General features: G+C 42.9%; 1 protein-coding gene across 1 annotated transcript in view; it reads right to left on the bottom strand.

Moving 5' to 3' along the window:
• SPATA7 (spermatogenesis associated 7) overlaps positions 1 to 14,880 on the bottom strand; it is a 40,768-nt gene extending 25,888 nt beyond the window's left edge. Inside the window, exons 1-5 of the mRNA XM_075281634.1 lie at positions 14,749 to 14,880; positions 10,228 to 10,302; positions 9,449 to 9,541; positions 7,727 to 7,774; positions 5,707 to 5,834 (exon numbers count right to left, since the gene is read on the bottom strand). Of these exons, the coding sequence (XP_075137735.1) occupies positions 5,707 to 5,834; positions 7,727 to 7,774; positions 9,449 to 9,541; positions 10,228 to 10,302; positions 14,749 to 14,830 (426 nt within the window). The 5' untranslated portion in view covers positions 14,831 to 14,880. The remainder of the gene's footprint in view (positions 1 to 5,706; positions 5,835 to 7,726; positions 7,775 to 9,448; positions 9,542 to 10,227; positions 10,303 to 14,748) is intronic.
• Positions 14,881 to 23,509: the final 8,629 nt, after the last annotated feature.

The following is a 23,509-nucleotide window of genomic DNA, read 5'->3' as shown; positions in this document are numbered from 1 at the left end:
CATAGGTTCGCTACTGGCCCATAAAATGGTTTCAGAGCCTGCACTTCAGGGCAGATCTTGAGAGGAGAGGAAGTCCCTGGGTCTGTCCTGACACTGAGAACCTTGTGGTACTGTACGGCTTTATTTTGTCAATTCGTGTGGCTGGTAGTAAACCACGCGTATAGTTAATTACTTCTACTTACTTGGTCGCTCGGACGAGCAGGAATTTGTTTTATTTTTGCCTGAAGTTAAGGCTGTATTTTGTTTTGCTCATTTGTACCTGAAGTGAAGGTTTATTTATTTTCCTGTTTTTTTTTTTTCTAAATAAATCTGTTTGCTGAATAGTTTGTGTCCCTGTCTGACTGTTTGGGTCCGCACCACTGCTTTTACTGAGCTACCTTCCCCACTAAACATACATATATCTATATTGGAACAGAAAGACTAGAGATGCAAGGACAACCACAGGCAATATGCCATAAGTTGCAGCCTTCAGGTTAACAGACCCTTAGAAAAATAGATTAAAATAACAATATATTAATGTTTCAATACTTATGCAATGCCCTTATGTACTGTATTATATAAACTGGCTCCAAAGTAGCAGAATAAATAACAGACCTGGATAACTTCCAGGAAACAAAGAACAAAAGACACAAAATAAAAAAAATTATTTGGCTAGACAATATCCTGTTCTGTGGGGCTGGTGTATGTCCGAGTCGGCACAGACAGCTTTATGGGGCAGTGAATATTTTGTGATATGTGATGCTGGCTTCCCTAGGGCAGTACTGAAGAAGTGGCTGCGTCTGCACCTTAGGCGCAGTAAAATGTAATTACAATTTTAAAGACAGCAATTTATTTGTATCTGTGATTTATCCAATATACAATAAATAACATTTACTGGATATATCCAGCCTTTCAGTGGCCAGTTCACAACCCTCACTTGATGTATGCAGCCGTCCACATTCAGGGAGCCTCTTGCAGCTTTTTTATTGCAAACCATGAAGTTGCTTTATTATGGCCATTACTGTGTGTGTGAGAGACAAAAACAACTAAAAGATTCATTGACAACTGCGGTTTAATGTAAACCCCCAAACTTCCCTGAGCACCCGAATCCTCCTGTGCATCCTGCTGTGTGCCAGCCTTGTCACCTTGTGCTACCTGCCACTATACAGCCATCTTCTTTTTGCTTACCCCATAGTATGCAGCTTCTGTAAACTTAGCTGTTTGTCTTTCTGTCACCCATATTGGCACCCATGGGGATTACCGTATTTTTCGGACTATAAGACGCACCCAGGTTTTAGAGGAGAAAAATAGGGAAAAAAAAATTTCAGGCAAAAAATGGTAAAATATTTAATGTATGGGAGTTGTAGTTTTGGAACAGCTGCAAGGCCACATTGACAGGTGACCCTGCAGCTGTACGGGGACGTATAGGGCGTTTTTTTTGTGGGGCCAGGTGTACTTTTTAGATATACCATTTTGGGAAATGTTTATTGCTTAGATCACCTTTTATTTAATTCAGAGGCAAAACAGAGAGAAAAACCCGGCAGTTTAGCACTTTTGATTTTGACGTTCACTGTACATAAAACTATTAGTAGACCGGGCATTTTCAGACACAGGGATACCTAATGTATATGTTTCACAGTAATGTTATACTTTTATATGTATTCTAGGGAAAGGAGGTGAACTTTTATTTATTTTATTTTTTATTATATTTTTTTTAAGTGTTTTTTTTTTTTTTTTTTTAACTATTTTATTATCCCCCGCCTAGGGGGCTTGAACCTGCAATCATTTGATTGCAAGTCCCATAGATGGCAATACAAGTGTATTGCCGTCTATGGGAGATTCTATACATTACTATCGCGGAGGGTCATAGACCAGCCGCGATAGTAATATATATCTATGACAAGCCTCGGAGCCTTCATTAGGCTCCCGGCTGTCATCGGAACAGGTCGGCTCCTGCGGCCTCGCCGTGCAGGAGCCGGCCTGCATCACTAAAGGTATGGGGCCGGTGGGGACCGGCCCCGGGGCTAACTAACTGCCGGGACCTGCGGAGGAGGAGTGGATTTGCAGCATGGCCGCGCTACTGCCACCGCTGGTTTTCTTCAGCGGCAGTAGCACGGCAATCTGCATGCCCCTGCAGCTAAGACACTCCCCGGCATCTGCTATAATAGACCGGCGGATGCCGGGGAGTGTCTTAGCTGCCGGGGCCTGCAGATTGCCGCGCTACTGCCGCTGAAGAAAACCAGCGGTGGCAGTAGCGCGGCCATGCTGCAAACCCACATTCAGACTATAAGACGCACCCTCATTTTCCTCCGAAATTTGGGGGGAAAAAAGTGCGTCTTATAGTCCGAAAAATACGGTATATAAATGTCAACAGGTCAAACGTCTGTGACTTCTATCTTTTCCTTCTCTTCCTCTGGAAGCTCTCTGGCAGTCAATTGCTGCAAAGCTTTAGAATATTATTAGGCAAAGTTCTCATGGTGCAAATTTACACATCCCCCACCCCAAAATAAATAGAAAAAACTTTTATTTTTCTGTGGCTAACCAGCAGGTTCCTCTACTAGCCTCTAGCAGATTAGCCACTGGCAAGTTTGTAGTAGCTAACTGGATACAAGTATCCTGACACTTGTGCTGCCCATATACAGTCCTATGAAAAAGTTTGGGCACCCCTATTAATCTTAATCATTTTTAGTTCTAAATATTTTGGTGTTTATAACAGCCATTTCAGTTTGATATATCTAATAACTGATGGACACAGTAATATTTCAGGATTGAAATGAGGTTTATTGTACTAACAGAAAATGTGCAATATGCATTAAACCAAAATTTGACCGGTGCAAAAGTATGGGCACCTCAACAGAAAAGTGACATTAATATTTAGTACATCCTCCTTTTGCAAAGATAACAGCCTCTAGTCGCTTCCTGTAGCTTTTAATCAGTTCCTGGATCCTGGATAAAGGTATTTTGGACAAACAATTCAAGTTCAGTTAAGTTAGATGGTCGCCGAGCATGGACAGCCCGCTTCAAATCATCCCACAGATGTTCAATGATATTCAGGTCTGGGGACTGGGATGGCCATTCCAGAACATTGTAATTGTTCCTCTGCATGAATGCCTGAGTTGATTTGGAGCGGTGTTTTGGATCATTGTCTTGCTGAAATATCCATCCCCGGCGTAACTTCAACTTTATCACTGATTCCTGAACATTATTCTCAAGAGTCTGCTGATACTGAGTGGAATCCATGCGACCCTCAACTTTAACAAGATTCCCGATGCCGGCATTGGCCACACAGCACCAAAGCATGATGGAACCTCCACCAAATTTTACAGTGGGTAGCAAGTGTTTTTCTTGGAATGCTGTTTCTTTTTGGACGCCATGCATAACGCCTTTTTTTATAACCAAACAACTCAATCAGTTGGCTTCTCCAAATGTGCTTTTGCATACCTCAGGCAACTCTATTTGTGGCGTACGTGCAGAAACGGCTTCTTTCTTATCACTCTCCCATACAGCTTCTATTTGTGCAAAGTGTGCTGTATTGTTACCGATGCACAGTGACACCATCTGCAGCAAGATGATGCTGCAGCTCTTTGGAGGTGGTCTGAGGATTGTCCTTGACTGTTCTCACCATTCTTCTTCTCTGCCTTTCTGATATTTTTCTTGGCCTGCCACTTCTGGGCTTAACAAGAACTGTCCCTGTGGTCTTCCATTTCCTTACTATGTTCCTCACAGTGGAAACTGACAGGTTAAATCTCTGAGACAACGTTTTGTATCCTTCCCCTGAACAACTATGTTGAACAATCTTTGTTTTCAGATCATTTGAGAGTGGGCTGTCCATGTTCGGCGACCATCAAACTTAACTGAACTTGAATTGTTTTGTAGAAAGAAATGGTCCAAAATACCTTCATCCAGGATCCAGGAACTGATTAAAAGCTACAGGAAGCAACTAGGGGCTGTTATCTTTGCAAAAGGAGGATGTACTAAATATTAATGTCACTTTTCTGTTGAGGTGCCCATATTTTTGCACCGGTCAAATTTTGGTTTAATGCATATTGCGCATTTTCTGTTAGTACAATAAACCTCATTTCAATCCTGAAATATTACTGTGTCCATCAGTTATTAGATATATCAAACTGAAATGGCTGTTGCAAACACCAAAATATTTAGAACTAAAAATGATTAAGATTAATAGGGGTGCCCAAACTTTTTCATAGGACTGTATATGAAAGGGTCAAAACAGGACCCTGGAAACTATAGGCTGGCAAGGCTAACTAAGATAGTAGTATAGTTGACGGACGGTTTTCTAAGAGATGCTATCGCAATGAAAATAGCCTTATAACACCCAATCAGCATGGGTTCACAAGGACTTGGTCCTGTCAGACTAATCTGAGCAGTTTCTATGGAGAGGTCAGTTCTAGGCTGGACATGGGGTACTGTACCACATAAAAGGTTGGGGGAAACAGTTGGCTCAGTGTTAGGAAACAGAGTGCTTGTTAGTGGGAAGCACACAGAGTGGGTCACCAGTGGGGTGCCAAGGTGGTCAGTATTGCATACTTTTCTTTCCAAAATGTTTATTAATGGCCTGAAAGAGGGTTTACAGAGCAGGGTTTCTATATTTGCAGATGACACTAAACTGTAAAGAAATCAAAACGGAGTAGGATGGTAGAATATTACAGGAGAATATCGGGAAGCTGGAAGCATGAACGCAGACAAATGTAAGGTTATGCTTTTTGGTTGTAGAGATAAAATGTATGATTATACAATCAATAATATACTATAAGACGCACTTTTTTCCCCCCAAACTTGGGGGGAAATGAAGGGTGGCGTCTTATAGTCCGAATGTGGCCACTAATACAGACCCGGCATCCACTGTAATAGCAAGACAGATGCCGGGGAGGGTTAGACGCCGGCACAGGTGCCGGGGCCTGTGACATCGCTACGATTCTGTCCTGCAGGACGCCAGCAGGGGCAGGAGTGATGCTGCTATTGTAAATCACCTCCTTTCCCTAGAATACATATAAAAGTAGAAAATCATATGTCAAAACACATACACATTAGGTATCCCTGTGTCTGAAAATGCCTCTGATTAAAATAAAAGGTGATCTAAGCAATAGACATTCCCCAAAAAGATATAACTAAAAAGTACATCTGGCCCCGCAAAAAAATATTAAATATTTTACCATTTTTTGCTTCAAAATTTTTTTCCCCTATTTTCCTCCTCTAAAACCTAGCTGCGTCTTATAGTCCGAAAAATACAGTACTAGGAAAGAATGTTACTGAAAAAGACTTGGGGATTTACAGAACACTTCATTCACTAGTTTCTTAACGAATCTGAGGACAAATACATGAAGTGACAGAAAAAAAATATTATTAGAAAGGCCTTTGTGCTAATAGGCGTGTGATAGTGACCACAAGACAGCCTTTACGCCTAGAGGAGAGACCATGTCACCAGCATCACAGACAGGTTCTTTACTGTAAGAGCAGTAAGGCTGCAGTACCCACTGCAACTGGATGTTCATTGTGCAAGTGCAAAAAGAGAAAAACATTACAGGCTACAGGTTTTAGATTTTTGGTGAAGACAAGTTGATCCAAGGCTTTATGCTGATACCTCATGGGTTTTGAGTTTTTTTTTGTTTTATTTTCCCTCTGGATAGGGTTATTGGTTCTATGTCTTCTACTATGTTACTATGCTATCAAGACCAAAACAAAGCGCCACACTCCTGACCATCTTACCTTCCTGTTTATTACCGAATCTGTGCCAACTCTGGACTGAGGGCGAGAAGAAACAGCTGAGTGTGATGAAGTCCTCTCCAGAAAGGCTACTTCTTTCTTCATCCTTTCCCGTTTCTGCTGGTCACTGTCTTCAAGACAAATACAGGAACATCAGTTACATATACAGAGAAGAACACAACATAAGAATATGATACTGCACAGGAATGATGAGGAAATGATCTTTATAAATATAACACTTAAAGAGAGTCTGTCAGCAGGAAATTGGGATATAAACTAATCATAGTACCCTATGGGGCTGTCAGCACAGTTTACACTGATGTGATTCTTATTCAGTACCGCTGCTCCATTTTTATTTTAATAAAAATAGGTCTTTTATCCCTATGCTAATGAGCAGAATCGAGCTTCAGGAGTGTTTTTTTCACATCTTTAAGGCTTTGCTATTTGCCATCTGTCAGTGCAGCACACCACAGGTTAATAAAGACCAAACAATATATAATAAGAGACCAGGCGTTTCTGACATATGCATTAGATAAAACACGATTTTCTTTGATCTCTTTCATCTTTAGCAAGAAATGAGGATGTGACAAAGGAATCAGTGTCTCCAGCGTAGGACATCCTCCAATGCTGACTGGCACAATCGTTACATGTAATTAACTGGAGAATTAACAGTGAGACCCCTGCAAATTCATAAGTGAGAGTATACTAGGATAGAATAAGAATTATCACCTACTATATCTTAGCTGCCTTTTATTTGGGATTTGATAACTTGAAAGCACTGCAGTAAGTGAGCCAAAATTATATCCCCCACCCCACCCCTGATATACAGTAATTGCACATTTCCATCACACACCTCAAAGAACCACATACAATGAAACATAGTACACAGAAGAAGAGAGATTCAAAATCCCCAAGCGGAGTGTGCATGTGGAGGGGAATTGGAGAAAGGAGTAATAAGTGTTTAGCCAAGAGCTAATGTGTACACATTGCTTTACTGGTTTATGGTTGAAATACTAAATCGCTTTCTAACAGAATTTATTAGTATTCCTCATCATTCTTTGCTTGCTGACTGTGAAAAAGAGCAGTCTTAGGGTGAATTCACACTGAGTAAACGCTAGCTTATTCTGAACGTAAAACACGTTCAGAATAAGCGGCGTCTAAAGCAGCTCCATTCATTTCTATGGGAGCGGGGATACGAGCGCTCCCCATAGAAATGAATGGGCTGCTTCTTTCACTGCGAGCAGTCCCATTGAAGTGAATGGGGAGTGCTGGCGTATACGGGAAGCTCTGCTCATGCCGGAGCGTACACGCCGGCACTCCCCATTCACTTCAATGGGACTGCACGGAGTGAAAGAAGCAGCCCATTCATTTCTATGGGGAGCGCTCGTATCCCCGCTCCCATAGAAATGAATGGAGCTGCTTTAGACGCCGCTTATTCTGAACGTGTTTTACGTTCAGAATAAGCTAGCGTTTACTCAGTGTGAATGCACCCTTAGATCTGTAGGCTGAAATCTTGTGCAGTGCTAAAACTTTTCACAGCTGAGGTTTGTAACAATGGAAATATCCCCTGCAGACGCCCAGGAAACTTTTGCAAACATAGTTACATAGAAAATGGTGTCATCTAGAGCAGGCGCATAACTGCACCAGCTGAAGGCAACAGAACACCAGACCTCTTCTCCTGCCCCGAGGACATGACTACAGCATAACAGATAGATTCAGTAAGTTAGTGCCAAGCGGAGCAGGTAAATCACCTTCCAAGTGCATTATTGACCTTGGAGAATGGCCACACAGGAGACCTTATCACACATAACAAGCTTAGAAACAGCAGTTTAGACAGTTTCACACAAGATAGGTTCAGATACAGTGGCTCAGCAGACAGAATCACACATTACAGGTTTATATACATCAGCTCAGATGTAACACACACGACTGGCTTAGATACAGCAGTTTAGAATTTTATCAGAGACATTGTAGCATTTATTTTCTGACTGCATAGACTACTTACATGAGAATAAACACTTACATTTTATGCTTTTTATCATACTCTTTGGGACAGAGCAATCAACAGCAGCTAGAAAAAAAATAAAATTTTTATTATAAATGGCAGCAATTATAATGTCTCGTCTCTTTATTTACTCTGCAGGTTATTACAAGCTATTTCTCCCTGTATCAGCCAATACAGTCTGGGGAGAGGTTGACTATAGGACAGATGAATACAGCTGAGTTGAAGAAAGTCTGAAAAAAACCTCCCTAACCTATGATCACCATTTTACGTCACATATCTCCAGTGCTGAGAACTTCCAGAGACATTAATATCTATTTCTCTTCCGGATATCAGCTACGCCTCTCATTATGCTGCTGCACTAATATAAAGTGCAGACTTTAAGGTTGGACCTTTAAATGCAAATTTTTGCTCTTTATAAAACATGTTAGTGAGGTTTACCAGGACTAAAATATTGATGATTTATCCTATGGATAGGTCATCAAAATGGCAAGGGTCCGAAACCAGGGACCCTCAGATCAGAAGACTGATGAAGGACTTCCACTTTACAGGCTATGTAACATCACGTTTGTTCATCAGTCTCATGGACAATGTGCGACTCTCACTCAAACGAACAATGCTGAGCTGTGATACCAAGCACACCTACTATTGTGCATTTTACGGTGACCTGCTAGGTAGGTAGTGAAGAGGCTGCAGTGTGGTGGTCTGGATCTGCAATGATTTAATATCAATAAGCTTATTTAGAGATAAAATTTGCAATCCCTTCTAAAGTGTAAAGGTCCTATTAGGCCTAAAGATATTTCTGAAAAAGCGCTGACTGGCTACAAAAGTCTGATCGGTCTGATTACATAGGCCAATGCAGAGCGCATGAGGAGACCAGCGATCAATCCGCTACCACTTTTATTGTCAGCGACACAGCCTAATGATGATGATGATAATATTTTTGCTCTGCTGAAATCAACCAATCACCCAATGAACGAGCAAATGATCATTCCTTGGGTCATTGTCGACATTATTAGATGGGCCAATTGTTGGGAATGAGGGCATGAATGAGAGTTTGTTCCCAATTATTGGCTGTTAAATTGCCCTTTCTTATTGGGCCTTTAGAATAGTTAGTAATCTGTTATTTTACAGGCGCTCATTAAATGATTCATTCCTCATTTTGAGCTCTCACATAAAGGCAAGCATCAACCTGAAGCCATAGAATATCAGTAAACTAAATAGACAACTTATAAATATCCGGCAGAAATCACAGATAGCGGCACCTCCCGCTCTTGTCCATACTGTAGATGACAGTGTGCAAAATACAAAGTAATCCAAAATCTAAGATTCATAAAAGCAACTAAGGCACAAAGTGCCGCCTCACACCTCATGATGATGTCACTGTATCAACAGAGTGGAAGAGAATACAGTATTTCCACAATACAGCTCCCCCTCCTCATTGAATAATGCCTGGTTGCCTTTAAAATGACATACTTACTTGCACAGAGCAATGAGACTATAAAAGAACTTCTTGAAGCCCTCCCCAGACTATAATACCCACAATTATGTCACCACCAGCCATAAACCAAAAGGAAATCATCCCCATAGTCCCCCCTCCCCGGGACAATCAGGGCGATGAGCAACTGGTCAAGTTATACAACAATGTTACACAATATTCCCCACAGTTCATCGCTGTTGTGACATTCTGCTGGAGAACATGGAGATGCTGGTTCCTTGCCAAGATCTTGGCAGATGCCATACCTTTAGCTGAGAGAATTTTATTGTAGTGGATCAGCATGCGATCCCGAATCTGGTACTGGTCACTCAGCCGGCTGCTGTGGCCGATGCAAAATGCTGGAAGCAAAGGGAAAGGAGGAAGTAGATAAACACAGAATAGATAAGGCTCTGTTTACATCGGCACCTGGTTTCTATTTAAAATGAACTACATATGTGGCATGCCGGACACTAAGAACACTCAATGGTCCTCCAGCGAGTTATAACGGAGAACAAAGTTCCATTGAGCTGTCCAGGGTTTTGGCATATACAATAGCACTGCATACAGCACTATTTTTGTGTCAAACATGACAGAATCTGAGATACTGATTCAGTATAACTTGTTATCAAGCGCATTGAAGCATCAAATTAAATATAAGGAAAAAAAACAAACAAAACAATACTGAACTTTCCCTTGTCCCAAATATAACCTAAGGCTATGTTCACATCTGCATTGTGTGTTCCCCCACTGCAGATCCGTCAGAAATCACCGGATGAAAAGTGTTGCAAATCCGACTCTTTAATCTGGCAATTTCAGTTAAAAAAAAAAAAAAAAAATTGGACACCCAAAGGACCCCATTATAGTCAACTGTTTTGCATTTGGTCAGCTAGCATTCTGGCCCATTGAAGGACTAGAAGATCAGACTTCCTGGTGCAGATGTGAATATAGAATTATATGAAACTCCCTGAACCCTTGGACAGGACAACTGGGTAATGAACTAACTATAGGATCAGGACTCTGCAGGTGAGTACAAGTGGGTTCTTACCGTTGCTCTTAGTACTGAGATGTCCCCTGAATGGGCTTGATATTCCGCACCTAGGAATGGATGGAGGCCGGGACCCTGCAACCAATGCAAACTAGTCAGAATATTATATATACCATAACTGCAGATTCTCAGCACCAGAAAATGGTGCAACTTCAAAGGACATTCAACACCATCAAGAATCATCATCATTTCTTATTTACATTTGGCAGCTAATAATCCACAGTGACTCAATCCTGCTCACACAGCTGAACATTTGTTACAATGAGTCAGTGGATGCAATTCTCTGTAAGGACACAGCAGCAGAAACCTCTCCAGACTGATAGCTCTTACCCCCAATGATACACTGTAACAGCATCTGTGGCCAGATGTTTAGCCTCTAACTGTAAAATATGTCTCTATATCTCTACAAGAAATTGTGCAACATATGCAGCTGAATATGCAGGGAGATGTCATGAGGGCATACAACAAATGTCGTAGGAGAACACATTTGTTACAACTACTGAACCGAGCCATTACCAGAATTTTCCAGAAATTAAGAGCCAGACGCTGCCCCAACTACCTGTAACAAGAGATCATCCAAAGCTGATTTTCCAGGGATCAAGAACATAACTTGGAATCCAGTGACATATGAGTGACATCATCGGGAGACTCATAGTGAAACATTCTACTGTTATATCAGGCCTTTAGACACATCAAGAGCTGAACTGACAATTCTGCTGCTGCTTCTTAGTTCGCTAGCTGATTTACAAAAAAATTATTGAATGGGAAACAAAACAAAACAAAAAAATTAGATTAGGCCACATGTGGAAATGCAGCAGAAAACTGCTAGGGCAAAAAAAGAAGTGGAAAGTGCAAAAACCAAAAAAGCACTGTATTTGTGGTTTTGTAACTTTCAGCTGCATTTTTTGCTCACCCCATATAAATCATGGAACAAGGGTAATGAAATTAGCAGTGAGATCAAGCAGAAACATCTATGAATCGAAAAAAATCCCACAAGTTTACAGGCAAAATACATATTTATTGATGCTTAATAACAAACATAAAACAGCATGACGACATAAATATATAAATAATATGAGAGGGAAAAGACTGATGGAAGTCTTAGTACAGGACAAACCCGCAGCAAGAAAGTGTAGTAAGAAAATGGTATGACAAATAATGAATTCAGTGTAAACAATAAGACCTAGCAAGGATATAGGCTAAGCTTGAGGTAACAGATGATATACAAAAGAGCTTATACAAATAAACCCAAGTCACTATGTACCTAACTAGTATAGAACCTAAGTGAATGATATTGGTAGTAATGATGAGCCATACCATATATTACAAGCCTGTCCGGACTCTGTTTTAACTTTTGCAATGCAGATGATTTGGGCTTTTTTTTTTTTTTTTTTTTTTTTTTTGCAGTAGCTGGATCCACTGTAGGATGTCTGCTACAGGTATCTTGTGGTGGTCCTGTCCTTTGTGTCCCTAGACTCTGAACAAGGCTACTTTGGTAGTAAGCGTATGGATTTCTGAGAGTCCCACTTAGATAAATCCATGATGGGGAAAGTCTAACAACTGTTTGTCCAATAACAATCTAAGGGCTCGTTCACATCTGCGTTGCCCTTTCCTTTGTGCAGGTTTCCGTTTCCTGCATAAAACAGAGCAGAATACGGAAACCTGCAGGAGGCTCTCACCTATTCATTTGAATGGGCGAGAAAGCTGTCCGGCCGTGAGCGGCGGTGAGCGTTTTGCCCTCTCCGCCGCAAAACCGGGCTTTAAAATCCGGACACAGAGTCGGACATGCAGTACTCTGTGTCCGGATTAAAAAATCCAGTTTCGCGGCGGAGAGCCTAAAACGCTCACCGCCGCTCACGGCTGGACCCGGTCTGTACTTTGCGTCTTCTGGCATGCAGAAGATGGAAAGCACAGAACGGAAGGCTGAACGCAGGTGTGAACCTAGCGTAAGCTGTATTGTCACCTTAAGACTAAAGCCCCACTTAGCGGGCCGCAGCCAAAATGTGATGTGAGAGAAACTGCAGCAGAAATGCACTGCGTTGTTTTTTTTTTTTTTAATGTAGATTGTGAGCCCCACATAGAGCTCACAATGTACATTTTTTTCCCCCTATCAGTATGTCTTTTTTGGAATATGGGGTGGAAATCCATGCAAACACGGGGAGAACATACAAACTCCTTGCAGATGTTTTTTTGCCCGTGGCGGGATTTGAACACCAGGACTCCAGCGCTGCAAGGCTACAGTGATAACCACTGAGCCACCGTGTGGCCCGCACTGCAGTTTTTCCAACAGCACTTTCCACAGAGTTTTCCTCTACAGACTTACTGCTTCAACTATACCTATATGGAAACCACCAGCATCGTGGTTCTTCCCGCAGCGCTTTAGACAGAAAGTTTGCAGCGTTTTCCTCTGCAGACTTTCTGTTACAATTATACCTATGGAGAAACCGCTGGCGTTTCCGTAGCTATAACTGACATGCTGTGATTTCAAAAACCGCACCAGTTTGCCCTTACTTACTGAAAAACACTGTGATTTTTCCAGTGGCATTTCCAGCATCAGTCAAACCGCAGCATTTCCATCCTGTGGGGCCCCGGCCTAAAGGAGTTTTCCCACAAAGGAAGTTATCTCCTAATCTGTAGATAGTGATTGACTTACATGCACCTCTCCATTCAATGCAATAGGAGCGCCAAAGATATTGCCAACACTAAGCTACCTCTCCCAAATCCATTTTAGACATGATGTAACAACCTGAACTGTGACTGCATCTGTAGGTGTAACTGAATTATGGCAGGAGATCGCACAAGTATTACTATATGTGACCAGGATATGATGATATAAAAGGAATACTATGCCTGCAGGTCTGGATGTAACTTGAGAAAAAGACATTTATAAGAAGAGAAAGTGTTTAATTATATAACAACATATATCATAATTGCTTAATAATTACAGCTATATCCACATATTTTCTTTGTGAAAAGCAAAGTTATTAGTGCTGCCAGTTATTTGGGATAAAATGGCAAAAAAGGTTGCTGAACACGGTAAATGGGGGTGTACTCACATGATCTGTTTGCTTCTTGTTCCTCCATTGTGATATAACTGAGAAGCTAATCCGCCAGACACTTCCCTGACTCACTAAGAAAATCCCCATCTGTCTCTAGGAACTCAACGTCCTCCTTTGTGCACTGCTTAAATAGAATATGTAGCAGGTTTTGGGACACATCTTAATCACTGATTTCATTCAGACCCATTGCCACAGGGGAATATAATCCAGCACCTAGCCATGCAGCATGTCTTCAGGCAAGGTCCACGTGCGTTGTGTTTGCTGCTGGATAGCCATAGTAAACCTGACTGTGGTGTAAACTAGCTGAAATCAAAATGAGGGCAGGACGCAGGGGGGCTGCATCTCTGGGGTACTGGTGACATATCAGTAATGAGGTCACTGGCACCGCACATGTAAAACCAATGACTGGCCGCGCGGACGCTTGAGTCTTCCAGACTGACTAGTCCAGAGTCTAGCGGGAACAGGCGATGGGGTTCCCAAAAAGAGGACTATATAGGTGTCCCAATACTTGTGTCCATACAGTGCATGTGGTTGAAAATGTTCTTTGTGGCCGAGTTCACACACAGATTGTTCTGGAATCTGCGCCAGCAAATCAGAACCAAGGCCAGTACCTACACTCTTATATAATGCACAATGAGTAGACGTGTTATACAATGTACCTACAGACTTCACCCACTGCAGTGCACAGTATGAGCGTCCTGGGCACTGCAGAGTTTGAGGTCAGCGCCGCTGTGGAGTTATACATCATGTATAAAGCTGGAGCCAATAGACTGTCACAAAACAAATGTGTGTACACCTCTGATACCTCGAAATGTAATAACCTGGGATGTATGCACTGGGCATCTGCATGTATAAATATACTTGTGTACTGAGTGCTGGCTGTGTCCTTGTATAGATATGTCTATGTACTCTTAACTGTATATGCATTATGTATCCTTACCCTGTGTATATAAGTGGTGTCATGTACACTGACAAACACGTATATACGATTTATTCGTCTTGCAATTGTACATTATATACAACAAACTGCTCATGTATATATTATATATCCCTGTCTTGTAAGGTATGGTGTGTCCATGTATAGCGCTAGTTATTTGTGTACTGTACATTGTATACATTTATATATGGGAACATACAAATATGTTCTCTGTCTTGTACAGTATGTTCTGTGTATACTGTACATATATATTTGTACACTGTCTATATACATTTATATCACTTGTATCTGTATACATCAACAAAACACACTGTCCAAGCCAGGAATACATGAACACTTTCTATATACATGCATACATTATGCATTGTGTTGTGTGTATCTGTATCCATGTATATAGACCGTGTACACGTATATACTATATAGCCCTGTCTAGTACACTACTTTGTGTCACTTGTACTTGGTATACATGTATATGGATGAATGGCTAGATTCTATTCCGTCCGCTGCCGTTCTCCGGCCACCTACCGGCTCGGGCTCCGCCATTACTGCTGCCGCTGTGTGTCCGAGGTCGGGGCTCATCTGTCGCGGAGCAGTGTCCGGGCGACATGTAAGTGCAGGCAGTGCTGGAGACTGCAGCGTTCCCCCGGCGTCTCCTGGATACTGCTGGGATGTGATGTCGGGGCAGGCGGGCGGGGGCTGCACTTCCTGTCACCGGAGACCTCACACAGGAAGCCGCGGAAAGATGCGCACAAGCGGCCTCAGTACCGGCGCGGTGGAGAGGGGTCTCCGTGGTGTGACAAAGAACCCGCTGAATTTCATAGCTAATTACTGATGTGATTTTATTTAATCTCATCCTTACATTGTGTGCGGAAAATACAGCGTGTTCTTCTACCGCATCTCATAGACTTGTATGGGGGAGGTGAAAACAGCAGAAAAGCTTTAGAATGGGGTCTCTCCAGGCAGGTCCTCCCTCCAGTACCTCCAATCTAGTCCCCTCAGTAATGAATTATCTAGAATGGGGTCTCTCCGGGCAGATCCTCCCTCCAGCACCTCCAACCTAGTCCCCTCAGTAATGAATTATCTAGAATGGGGTCTCTCCGGGCAGGTCCTCCCTCCAGCACCTCCAACCTAGTCCCCTCAGTAATGAATTATCTAGAATGGGGTCTCTCCGGGCAGATCCTCCCTCCAGCACCTCCAACCTAGTCCCCTCAGTAATGAATTATCTAGAATGGGGTCTCTCCGGGCAGATCCTCCCTCCAGTACCTCCAATCTAGTCCCCTCAGTAATGAATTATCTAGAATGGGGTCTCTCCGGGCAGGTCCTCCCTCCAGCACCTCCAACCTAGTCCCCTCAGTAATGAATTATCTAGAATGGGGTCTCTCCGGGCAGATCCTCCCTCCAGCACCTCCAACCTAGTCCCCTCAGTAATGAATTATCTAGAATGGGGTCTCTCCGGGCAGATCCTCCCTCCAGTACCTCCAATCTAGTCCCCTCAGTAATGAATTATCTAGAATGGGGTCTCTCCGGGCAGGTCCTCCCTCCAGCACCTCCAACCTAGTCCCCTCAGTAATGAATTATCTAGAATGGGGTCTCTCCGGGCAGATCCTCCCTCCAGTACCTCCAATCTAGTCCCCTCAGTAATGAATTATCTAGAATGGGGTCTCTCCGGGCAGGTCCTCCCTCCAGCACCTCCAACCTAGTCCCCTCAGTAATGAATTATCTAGAATGGGGTCTCTCCGGGCAGATCCTCCCTCCAGCACCTCCAACCTAGTCCCCTCAGTAATGAATTATCTAGAATGGGGTCTCTCCGGGCAGATCCTCCCTCCAGTACCTCCAATCTAGTCCCCTCAGTAATGAATTATCTAGAATGGGGTCTCTCCGGGCAGGTCCTCCCTCCAGCACCTCCAACCTAGTCCCCTCAGTAATGAATTATCTAGAATGGGGTCTCTCCGGGCAGATCCTCCCTCCAGTACCTCCAACCTAGTCCCCTCAGTAATGAATTATCTAGAATGGGGTCTCTCCGGGCAGATCCTCCCTCCAGTACCTCCAATCTAGTCACCTCAGTAATGAATTATCTAGAATGGGGTCTCTCCGGGCAGATCCTCCCTCCAGCACCTCCAACCTAGTCCCCTCAGTAATGAATTATCTAGAATGGGGTCTCTCCGGGCAGATCCTCCCTCCAGTACCTCCAATCTAGTCCCCTCAGTAATGAATTATCTAGAATGGGGTCTCTCCGGGCAGATCCTCCCTCCAGTACCTCCAATCTAGTCACCTCAGTAATGAATTATCTAGAATGGGGTCTCTCCGGGCAGATCCTCCCTCCAGCACCTCCAACCTAGTCCCCTCAGTAATGAATTATCTAGAATGGGGTCTCTCCGGGCAGATCCTCCCTCCAGTACCTCCAATCTAGTCACCTCACTAGTGAACGGTCCAGAGTAGAGTTGCTGGAGGGAGGACCTACCAGGAGCAACTTCATTCTATATAATTCATTAATGAGGTAACTAGAATGGAGGTGCTGGGGAAGGACTTGCTAGAACCAACTCCAATGTAGGCTGTTCATTACTGAGGTGACTAGATTGGAGGTGCTGGAGAGAGGACCTGCTAGAATGCAGTTGCTGCAGGAAGGTTTATGGTCTCCGTGTATTCTGTAGTTACTCTAGGTAGGTCCTCCATACAGTAACTCTATTCTAGCTGTCTCACTACTGACCTGACTAGCATGGAGTTACTGCAGTTAGGTTCATGGTCGGTGTATTCTGTAGAAGTGGGCCAGTATAGGGTCTATGGCCTCGCCTGCAGTAATATTAATAAAACAAAGTCAGATTAAAAAGATATATATACTCGTATATATATATCTTATTGCAATAAAACACTCCACACAACCCTCATTAACCATTAAAACAAAAGTATTAAAACACCTCCACTGGTTAAAGGGGTATTCCCACGTCGCATACTCGCTAGTCTTCGCTGCAGTAAATTCTTCCAGCTTTGTTGTGTCATTGGTGGGCGGGGTTACATATGCAAAGCCAGCGGCGAGAAGTCGTCGCTTCTATGCCGCTGGCCCTGCGTGTGCGCTGCCGATGCACTAGGCATCGGACGTACAGCCTTCACAATGTAATACCGACCCGGCATCTGCTGTAATAGAGAGGCAGATGCCGGGGAGTGTAGACGCCGGCACAGGTGAAGTCAGCAGCGGCAGGACCGATGCTGCTATTCCGCTATTCAGGGTGCGCCGTCTTCTTCATTGTGCACGATGTGTAAGTAGATCACATTCTTTTTTAGGGTTTTATTTTAAAATGGGGGGGTAGTTTAATATATCTTTTACGGTGCCTGAATAGCCTTTTTAAAGGCTATTCACACATATGGGGGGCTCTATCAACATGATTTTGCTGATAGAGCCCCTTTAACCCCTTAAGGACCAGGCCATTTTTTGGTTTCGCATTTTCGTTTTTCCCTCCTCACATTTCAAGAGCCATAACTTTTTCATTTTTCAGTTCACAGAGTCACATGATAGCTTATTGTTTGCGGGACAAATTGTACTTTGTAATGGCACCATTCAATATGCTGTGCAATGTACTGGGAAGCTGGAAAAAAATTCAGAATGAGGCGCAATTGGAGAAAAAATGCATTTGCGCCATTTTCTTATGGGTTTAATTTTTACAGCATTCACTGTTTGGTACAAATGACATGTTACCTGTGTTCTACGTGTCAGTACAAACGCGGTGATACCAAATTTATATAGTATTTGAAATTTTTTGATACTTTTAAAAAAATGATAAACTTTGCAAAATAGAAAAAATAATTTGTGTCATCATGTTCTAACACCTGTAACTTTTTCATATTTCCATGTATGGAGCTGGTTGTGGTGTCTTTTTATGCGGGACAAGATGACGTTTCTATTGATACCATTTGGGGAAAGATCCGATGGTTTGATCACTTTTTATTCAATTTTTTATAGGAGGCAAAGTGTTGAAAAAAACGCTTTTTGGCTGTTTTTATTTTTTTTTGCCGCTACGCCGTTCGCAGTACGGGATAAATGTTTTAATATTCTAATAGTTCAGGCATTTTGGAGCACAGGGATACCTAATATGTTTATGTTTAATGTTCTTTAATTACTTTTATAGCTGATCTAGGGAAAGGGGGGTGATTTGAACTTTTATATTTTTTTTATTTTTTTAATACTTTTAAAAACTTTTTTTTTTTCTTCTGTTACATTTATGATCAGACCCCTTAGGTACCTTGAAACCTAGGGAGTCTGATCACTCATACTATTCACTGCAATACTACAGTATTGCAGTGAATAGGAAAATCGCAGCACTTCTATTAGACGATGCCTCTGGCATCGTCTAATAGATCTAGTGCAGAGACAAGCCTGGAAGCCTTCAATAGGCTTCCGGCTGTCATAGCAACCGATCACCGCCCTCTTGTGACGTTCAGGAGGGCGGCGATCGGCGAAACATGGCAAATCCAACGAGCCTCCGAAACTTTACAGCATACACTTGTCCTCATCTTCCTCCTTGGCGGGCAATATTAAAGTGGTTGGACAACCTTTTTAAAGTTTAAATATGCTCTGGTGTCCTCCTGCGCCTCCCGTGACACCTTCTGATGTTGTACTGAAGTCGTTGATTGGCCTCTGCGGTCATGTGACCGCTGAGGCCAATCAGCGAGGGGCCTGAATGTCACTACCTGTGACATCACGGGTCCTCTTCCTGAGGCCTGTTGAGACCGCTGATTGGCCTCAGCGGTCACATGACTCGAGAGACCAATCAGTGGCTTCAGTACAACATCGGAAGAGACCCAGGAGAGCAAACGAAACGCAGGACAACACTGGAGCAATGGGGACAGATGAGTATGTATTTTTTTTATTTTTTTCACTGCTCCCAGCAGATTTAAACTAGCCTGGACAACCCCATTAAAGAGGCTTATCCACTTTTCTAATATTGATGCTCTATCCTTAGAATAGACAATCAATATTATATCCCATTGAAGTCTATGGGGCAGCACTGCAGTACCTAAACCTGCCACTGAGGGGCAGTACACTGTGCAGTGGCCACTCTGGAGCATATTATACCGTTCAGGGGCCGCTGTAGAACATATTATACTGTGCGAGGGCCACTGTGGAGCATTATGCTGTTTATGTATGTATGTGTGCATATATACATAATATATTTTGAGAAGGTGACAGGCAGAGTCCTGGAGTCATGGTGTATATTCCCCAGATTTGTGACATATGTGTGCTCCAGCTTTGGGTCTTGAATAGGCCTCAGCCCATTTGTGGTTCATAGGCTCGTTCCTGACCATAGAAGGCTGCAGAGCCTGAACTTCAGATCCTGGGAGCGAGAGGAAGTGCCTGGGTCTGTGCTGATACTCTGAGTCTGGTAAGACTGTGCTGCATTTTTATTTTTTTTGGTGATTTGTGTGGCTGGTAATAAGCCACACGTGTAGTTATACGTGTAGTTGTACTTATCGTGTAGTGAGTGCTCAGATTAGCAGGGTTTTGCCTGAAGTTAAGGCTGTATTTTATTTTGCTCATTTTCTGCCTGATGTGAAGGTTTATTTATCTTGCTGTTTTAAAAAAAAATAAAATAAACCAGTTTGTTACAATTTTTTTGTCCCTGTCTTTGACTGGTTGGGTCCACACCATTGCTGCTACCAAGCTACCTTCCCCACTATATATATGCCACATTGTGTGCATTATCCCAGTACTCTAAAACTTCAATGTGTGCATTGTCCTGTACTGTGACCACCCTAAGGACATTATCCCTGTGTTGTGATGTCATTGTACAGGGATAATGCACACAGGGATGTCATAGCACAGGAATAGTGCACGCAGGTGAAGAAATAGAGGCACATTCAGTTTTCCACATCCCCTTCTATCAGTACAAGTGGGCTCCCTTAGTTGTTAGGCCCCATAGTATCTGCTATGTCTGCTTACCTGGTAGTTACTCTCATGTGTAGGACAATGGTTGGGGTACAGTATTGTGACCCTCACATATACTCTGCAGCAACCATCATGCTTCAAATTATAATGACATCCGATGGACACCATTGTCTTGTAATGAAAATATCATAATTCTGTTATTTTGACACCAAGAATAAGGCATTATTTACAGCTACGTTGGGTATTTGTTTTTCTTTTCCATCACAGGGACCGAAAAATAGACTTTAAGCCAGGGACAAGTTTATTACATGCAAAGTCAAAGGAGCAGAAAGCTGCTGTATCTAACCGACCTGTGAACCGAAAATGTACTTCTGCAAAAGAACAAAATTAAACAATTCAACATCATTAGCTGAAACTCTATGGCGTGCCCTACAATGGGTGACATTCCCACATCTCTATAGTGCCTCCAAAGTATGTTACACTCATTTCCATGTTGTGCAGTTTGAACTGCACTGTGTGAATGCGTCCTACGGAACCAGGCGTGTACTGTCACTCCTTGGTCACCATACAGGGGCAGCACATTACCATTGAGATCCCATAGACCAAAACTCTACCAGATTTATGCTTCCTTGGTTTATAGTTACTTTTCAAGCTCCTCCTTTTATTATTGTACCTCTCTCAATATATAGATGGTGGAGTTTTTTTTCATTCTTAACTTATGCCTGGACATAAAACTTGCATGAAAAAAATCTGGCTACCAGTAGCCACCACTAGGGGGAGCTTACTGCAGCTTGTTTATGCGTTAAACTCAATGATAATACAACGTAGTAAGCTCCCCCTAGTGGTCACTGCAGGGAGACAGAATGTCATGTTTTAACGTTTATGAGTTGAGCTTTGACTGCAGTAAAGATTAAGAAGCACAAAATGTTCAACCCCAAAATTACCTGTTGATAAAAAGTGGAGAGTAACTCAGACTTCACTATTCTGTATTCAGTAGCTGCTATGTGACAGTGAAGTGATATAGTCGCCAACTAGCTGATCACTTAAGATGATCTCACATGGCCGTATAATGTGTCTGATCATCTCTTCTCCAATACTAGAGAGAGGGCAAAGAGATGGACAGGACACAGCTTTAATACTTGTCCTCCCAGGCAGACATCTATCAGGAAGGTCAATACCTCCAGACAGTGATGGAGTGTACAGGGAAGAGACACTGCTTCACTCATTACTGCTCTGCTGGATGTTTTACTGTGCAACTTAGGGAGAGTGCAATACTCTGCAGAACATTGCCCTGTGCCAGCTACCACCTTAAAGATATATAGAGATATATTAGGCAAATTATCACACTGCTAAACTATCTAGATAGCTGCAGAACATTGCTCTGTCCTCTCTACCTCATGGCACAGTGACATATTCTGGAAATTACCACGCTACTGCCCTTTCTAAAGAGGTGAAGAATATTGCTCTCTCTACTATACTTCCTGACAGATACGTAGTGAGTATCCTGCAGATTATTACACCACTACAATATCTAGATCTTTTTGGAGCTCTGTTCCTCTTCTGTTACTTTGATGTATAATTGTATATAATTGCCCCCTATTCTTTGGAGCGCACACTCTCATTTTCTGGCTATTTATAGATGTGTTACGTGTTATGGCATCTGCTGCACTGTGTCCTGCTCCACCATCTTCAACATATGTACTAAATGTATAAAATATGGAGCTTCTCCCCAGAAAATAAATTGCCATCCCAGTAAATATTATTCAGCTCAGTCAAATTGTATTCAGTGGTTTGTTATACCTCTTTCTGGAGAAGCTGGGTGACAACCAATATAGCCCCCTATTACTCCTTCCAAATGGATTATCATTAAAGGGTTGGCCACTTTTACAGAAATATCGAGAGATAAATCTTATTGTTTTTATAATAAAAAGTTGTACAATTTTCCAATATATTTTGTGTATCAATTTCTCATGGTTTTCTAGATCTCTGATTGTTGTCATTCATTTAGTAACTTCTAGTTGATAAAAATCAGTCCATGGTCATGTGATATGCGGTCCATGGTCATGTGATGGACACACAGGTGCACAGTTTGTTACCAGGCAGATGTCTGATTACTGTGCTGTGACTATAACGAGCTGTGCACCTGTGTGCCCATCACATGACCATGGACGGTATATCACATGACCATGGACTGATTTTTATCCATTGGGAGTAAGCAGAATGAATGACAGCGAGCAGAGATCTAGAAAACTGAAGGAATTGATACAGAAACTATATAGGAAACAGACAGTGGCGTAACTAGGAATGGCGGGGCCCCGTGGCGAACTTTTGACATGGGCCCCCCCCCCCCCCATCCCAACTGACGCCGAGGACCTCGACCGACCCCCTCCTCCGCACTCTATTATGTCCCTTACTTGCCACTGCACACAGTATTAACCCCAATAGTGTCCCCTGCACACACTATTAACCCCAATAGTGTCCCCTGCACACACTATTAACCCCAATAGTGTCCCCTGCACACAGTATTAACCCCAATAGTGTCCCTTGCACACAGTATTAACCCCAATAGTGGCCCCTGCACACAGTATTAACCCCAATAGTGTCCCTTGCACACAGTATTAACCCCAATAGTGGCCCCTGCACACAGTATTAACCCCATTAGTGGCCCCTGCACACAGTATTAACCCCAATAGTGGCCCCTGCACACAGTATTAACCCCAATAGTGTCCCTTGCACACAGTATTAACCCCAATAGTGGCCCCTGCACACAGTATTAACCCCAATAGTGGCCCCTGCACACAGTATTAACCCCAATAGTGGCCCCTGCACACACTATTAACCCCAATAGTGGCCCCTGCACACAGTATTAACCCCAATAGTGGCCCCTGCACACAGTATTAACCCCAATAGTGTCCCTTGCACACAGTATTAACCCCAATAGTGGCCCCTGCACACAGTATTAACCCCAATAGTGTCCCTTACACACAGTATTAACCCCAATAGTGGCCCCTGCACACAGTATTAACCCCAATAGTGGCCCCTGCACACAGTATTAACCCCAATAGTGGTCCCTGCACACACTATTAACCCCAATAGTGGCCCCTGCACACAGTATTAACCCCAATAGTGGCCCCTGCACACACTATTAACCCCAATAGTGGCCCCTGCACACACTATTATGTCCCACTGTGGACACCCATAAACAATTATTATACTCTGGGGTCTTTTCAGACCCCAGAGTATAATAATCGGAGACCCGGGGAATAAAAACATTAAAAAAAACAAACCACTGTTGCTTCTTACCTGTTCCCCGGCTCCTGTGCTGTGCTGTCCTCCTGTGCTGACCAGCGCTCGCGTCCTTCGTTAATGACGTCGGACGTCACATGACCCGGGAAGCATGCCGGGTTC

This window comes from Leptodactylus fuscus, chromosome 7, assembly GCF_031893055.1.
Source record: "Leptodactylus fuscus isolate aLepFus1 chromosome 7, aLepFus1.hap2, whole genome shotgun sequence".
NCBI lineage: Eukaryota > Metazoa > Chordata > Amphibia > Anura > Leptodactylidae > Leptodactylus > Leptodactylus fuscus.
The sequence above is the reverse complement of the archived record's forward strand: the minus strand, read 5'-3'. Positions and strand labels throughout refer to the sequence as shown.